Source organism: Macadamia integrifolia, chromosome 12 (assembly GCF_013358625.1).
Source record: "Macadamia integrifolia cultivar HAES 741 chromosome 12, SCU_Mint_v3, whole genome shotgun sequence".
Taxonomy (NCBI): domain Eukaryota; kingdom Viridiplantae; phylum Streptophyta; class Magnoliopsida; order Proteales; family Proteaceae; genus Macadamia; species Macadamia integrifolia.
In genome coordinates this window covers 20,095,964-20,101,298 of record NC_056568.1, presented here as the reverse complement: position 1 = coordinate 20,101,298, position 5,335 = coordinate 20,095,964, and the positions used below count along the sequence as shown (strand labels likewise).

At 40.4% G+C, this 5,335-nt stretch overlaps 1 protein-coding gene across 1 annotated transcript; it reads left to right on the top strand.

Annotated features, from left to right (window-relative positions):
* The first annotated feature begins 1,304 nt into the window (after positions 1-1,304).
* Positions 1,305-3,054, top strand: LOC122057253 (E3 ubiquitin-protein ligase ATL31-like). The gene has a single exon (XM_042619301.1). It carries the CDS (start codon positions 1,521-1,523, stop codon positions 2,907-2,909), a length of 1,389 nt encoding a protein of 462 aa, XP_042475235.1. The 5' UTR covers positions 1,305-1,520; the 3' UTR covers positions 2,910-3,054.
* The last annotated feature ends 2,281 nt before the right edge of the window (positions 3,055-5,335 follow it).

The following is a 5,335-nucleotide window of genomic DNA, read 5'->3' as shown; positions in this document are numbered from 1 at the left end:
TATTATAAGCAAATGAGGATGTTAAAAGACAAAAATTTAATATTTAGGAGTGGTACAAGATAATTTTCTATCTTTCCTATACTTATCATATATTTGCTCAAACCCTATTCGAAGTGTCTTTTTTTATTCCTCAAACCTCTTTTACCTCCCCCAACCTCCTATAGTGGCACCTACTCCTCTCTCTAGCATTTCCCCTCACCCTCTACCCCACCACCTCTCTCCTAAGCCATCCCTTATATTGGGACCATCTTTTATACGACTTGCATCCCACCCCTTCGTAACCCCTATCTCTACCCCTCTGCTACCCCATCTCATTCATTAAAGGAGTAGAAGACTACATCTATGGCATCTCTACCTCTACTAAGCTCTTCCTCATAGAAACACTTTTAGGTTTAGTTTGGTTTTTAATAAATGGATAAAAATAAAAAGAAAAAAAAATTTGAAGAGAGAGAAAAGGATACATATATAAGACAATCTTTGGTTGTTAAGAAATGAATAAAAATAAAAAGAAAAAAAATTAGATATGAAAAGAGAGAACAAGACACATATATAAGACAATCATTACATCGTGATGATAAATAACATAATGATTCAGTGATGGGTTAATATGTCTATTTTACACTTTTTTCTAATATTTTCTGTCCATTTCTTGACAACCAAACCAAGCCTTAGAATACCCTACATATTTTCTCGAGAATTGAAAGCAAAATTATCCTATCTGGTGTAATAACCCTGACCTACACCTTGATCTAGAGATATCCAATGAGTGTCTAATTAATCTTCCTGTTCATTCTCCTTCAACTTTCCTTTATTTGTGGAAACAGAAATGCCGATTTAAGATCATTTTTTACAATTAAATTAAATAAAATAATAATTACATTTTTGCATCATCTTCCATTCTCATGTGAATAACTCCTTTTATAAAATTTCTACATTCAATTTATCTTTCTTACAATCTCTTCTTTTTTTTTTTTTTTCTCTTAAAAACCAAAACTCAGTAGTTGCTGTCGAACATGCGACCTTTCACTGAGACTAAAGCCAGCGTTCACCGGCAACGACCACCACACTTGGCCGCCCTTTTGGGCTGCAAACCTAGTGGGCTATGGGCCCTCGACAGAAATGAAATATAAAAAGAGAAAGGAGACTGAAGGGTAAAACTGTAAAATTCGACTTATCAACAAAATAAATAAATAAATAAATAAAAACCGACACATCGATTGATAAACGCGTCAGGTGTGATGTAGATGCTTACACCATGAACGGCTGGCATGAAGATGGGGCCCACTTGGTGGGTGTCCGTCTTTACTCTTTACCCAATATAAGACCATATAAGCCCAACCCTTAAGCAACTGTTTTAAGTCTTAACCCTATTTCTTTAAGGAGAAGAATATTTGATACTCTCGCCGTCTTTCCTTGAATCCCACGATACTCCGCTGTCGTTTGGCCCTTTTCAGCCGCCCATCTCTCCGCCCTTTTATCTCAAGCCTGCAAGGCATGAACATCAGTTCCTTCTTTCGCTCATGAAGAACCAATTGAAGAAGAAGCAGAAGCAGAAGCAGAAGCAGAAGCAGAATCAGAATCAGAGTCAGCACCGTTCCATCCTTAACCTGTTTGGACGAAATGGGTTCATCTGCATCTACTTGTTCATGTTCCTATCGCTACCTTACGCCGCTGCACAGAACAGTACTCAGTCTCCACCTATGGATCCCTATGGCTTCAGCAACAGTTTCAGCCCTTCTACGGCTATCTTAATTGTCATCATCATGACCGCCTTCTTCATCTTGGCTTTCTTCTCCATCTACGTTGGCCAGTGCTGCGGGCCCCAAACCGTTGGAAGCATTCACCTGAATAGGGTAGGAGGAGGAATTTCACGAAGGAGAAATCAAGGTCTCGACCTTGCCGTGATCGATACTTTCCCAACCTTCGCTTACTCATATGTGAAAGATCACAAATTGGGTAAAGGAGCTCTGGAGTGTGCCGTATGCTTGAGCGAGTTTGAAGATGAAGATACGCTTCGATTGTTGCCCAGCTGTGACCATGTGTTCCATCCTGATTGCATTGATGCTTGGTTATCTAAGCACACAACTTGCCCAGTCTGCCGGGCTAACCTCGGCCCGGTATTTGGTGAAATACCTGGAACTGCGGTACCGGTACAGGACATAGGAGGGGATTCCAATGGGGAAATCCCGGCATCGGAAACAGGGGACGCAGAGAACCAGCAAGTTTCCAGTAATATGGTAAGCGAAGAACCACAGGTGGTGGCAGTGGCAGTGGCAGTGGCACCGGAGGTAATTAATCAAGCCCCGATGCAGAACCGGCCGGCGAGATCGATGAAGCCGAGAAACATGGGGAGATTTCCACGGTCACATTCGACCGGGCACTCGCTGGTTCAACCGGGAGAAGACGTCGAGCGGTTCACCCTCCGGCTGCCGGAGGGCGTGAGGAAGCAAATCATGAACATGAGGCAACTGAGTCGGACAAGGAGCATGGTAGCGTTTCCAAGAGTAGGGAGTTCGAGGATGGGTTATCGGACGACCGGTGAAGGAAGTAGCAGAGGATGGAAATCGTTCTGGGGAAAGGGTTACCGGACGAACGGTGAAGGTAGTAGTAGAGGAGGCAGTAGCAGAGGAAGGAAATCGATGTGGGGGATGAGTTACCGGACGACTGGTGAAGGCAGTAGCAGAGAAGGGAATTCGGTGAGGGGGGCGATGGGGGAGAAACCGGAAGGTTGGGTCTTTTCGATGACAAGGCCTTTCTTGATGAGAGGCTCCAGTCCTCCGCCACCGCAGATGACGGCGGAAGGGGATTCTCCGGCCTCTCCTCCTCCTCCTAAACCCTTGAGGTCGCCGTCGCGAGTGTGCACGAAAGCTGATGGAACTGTGCCCTCCTTGACTCGCCCTCCAGTTTGACTGTTAGAAGATGCCTTTTGACACTTTTTGGCCTTTTGGACCACAGATGGAAAGCTAGGTCTAGAAGAGTCGGCTGGTTAGACCTAATCAGGGGAATTATGTTTTTTATTATTTTTTAAATACAATAATGAGAGAGTTTCCTCCACTGATTTGAAGTTCACCACTCCATCTTGGAATTATGATATCCCCATATAGTGAATGGGTTCCACCATAAAAGGAAATATTAGTCTTAATATAATGATGGACTCTTGTAATATTTTAACCTAACCAAGTGTGTATGATTCTTGATCAGGTAAAAAAAAAAAATCAATTTGAATGATTCATAAAGTCAAAATAACATTGAAAGCCATGATAATGAGCTTCTTTCTTGTACAGTTTCTTTGGTTTTGGAGAACAAAGAAACAGGTTTAAGAAATCCAGAATCAGATACAAAGATCAATCTCCTTCGATTTTGAGGATGGAATTGGTTGAGAGTCAAATAGAAGCCGTGAATTCCTTTCTTGTACAATATCATTGATTTTTGAGTTTGTAATCTGGAAGTCTTGTATACTACTATAATTTAAGAACATGCCTTTTTTTTTTTTTTTTGGTTCATTTGTATAAAATCAGAAGAAATTACACAAAGCTCCGGCAATCACCAGAGATACACAAACAACTTCAGTCCTTGACCCCCTTACCACCTTTGACATTGCCATCAGTGGGATAGAGGGCTAGAAGGAAACACAAAAATTTAGAAAATTAAACCTCATACAAAGTTAGGGAATCCTACACCAAGGCCGTCCTTAACCATGAAATAAATAAATAAATTAGCTTGGCCCATTAGACACTTAGGCTGTGTTTGGTAGTCATAAAAAAAAAAAAAAAAATATGTTTTCTGTTTTATGGGATAAAAATGAATACAGCATTCGTGTACTTGGTATTTTCGATTTTTAGGAACGAAAAGGGGGGAACTAAACGCAAAATTGATGGACGATAAACTTTGTTCTGTCATTTCGGTTTCATTCCAAAAAAAAAAAAAAAATTGGTAAACAACTAGGGTAATCGTTCTTGAAACAGATTCATCAAACACCATTTTTTTTAAAAGACATTTTGACACAGAAACTGAAAATTCTATTTTTTGACATGAAACGTCATTTATGGAACTGAATATCTACCAAATGCAACCTTAGTTTGGCAAGATAATTTTTTTTTTTAAGTACAATATGACAATATTTTTTATATTTTTATGCATAATATGGCAAAAAGATAAGAAATTGGCGTGGAATCAGCTTCCCACGCAATTAATGTAAGCAACCTTCTTTATATATTTTGGAGAGACAAGTAATTAACTTGGGGTGTATTTTTAATCTCATTGAGGTAATAACTGTAAGTTTTCCATCAGACAACCAGTAGCTCAATTGATTCGTTAGTCTTGCAGGTAGAGTGCAGTTTCCAAGAGATCATGAATTCCATTCTTCTATCATCACCTTGTACCATAAGGCGTTCTCTTTGCCCCCCTTCCCTCCTCTCCTTCCTCTTATATATATCTGTAATTAAAAGTCGCATTGGGAAGTTAGATAGGATAAACCTCTACCCCCCAAATAATAATATGAATGTTAATGCTAATATTAATTGCTCAAAAAGTCCTGTGACATAAGGAAATTAATTGAATTTTCTTAGAGAGAAAATCTTCAACCAAATATGATGTGACCCTATGGTGAGTTTCATCATCTTCTCTGACCTCTTTATTATCAAATTAAATATAACTCTTCTATATTGAATCTAATTAAATGTGATGTGTTGTCTCACCCCTTCATTATCAAGTTGAAAATAACTCTTCAATATTAAATCGGAATAAATATGATGAGTTGATAGATTCTCTCGTCACCTCATATATATATATATATATATATATATGGGAAAAGGACAGGTATGCTAGCGTAGTACCTAGGAATTAGGAATGCTAGTGGCATTTTGACCGTAGAATTTGATCAACATGAATTGAACTGTTGGATGGAGAGAATATAAACAAATTTTCAATGCACGGTTGTAACACATTTACTCTCTCTCTCTCTCTTCTCACCGAAAAAAATCATTCATTCACCGGATCCAGCCGAAGAAAGCAAAGTAGTTAGCACCGCCGCTGTTGATGGACCGCAGCCGCTGCCGCTGCCGAGGTCGAAGAAAGCTCAGAGGGAGGGGGAGAGAGAGAGGAACAACAAAAACCAGAAAAGAAAAAAAGAAGAAGTAGAAGAGAACTGAGCTCAACCTGGCCCTGTTCGGTGCTGAAACTCACATCAAACGCTGCCGCTGCAGACTTGTTCAGTGCTCTTTCTCTCTCCCTTTCGCTTCTCTCACCAAAGGGTCAAAGGAACGGGGATTTGCCATAGCCGCAGCCGCTGCCGAGGTCGAAGAAAGCTCAGAGGGAAGGGGAGAGAGAGAGGAAC

Coding starts and splice junctions, on each gene's coding strand:
- LOC122057253 (XM_042619301.1), top strand. CDS start 1,521: ATGAAGAACCAATTGAAGAAGAAGCAGAAGCAGAAGCAGAAGCAGAAG.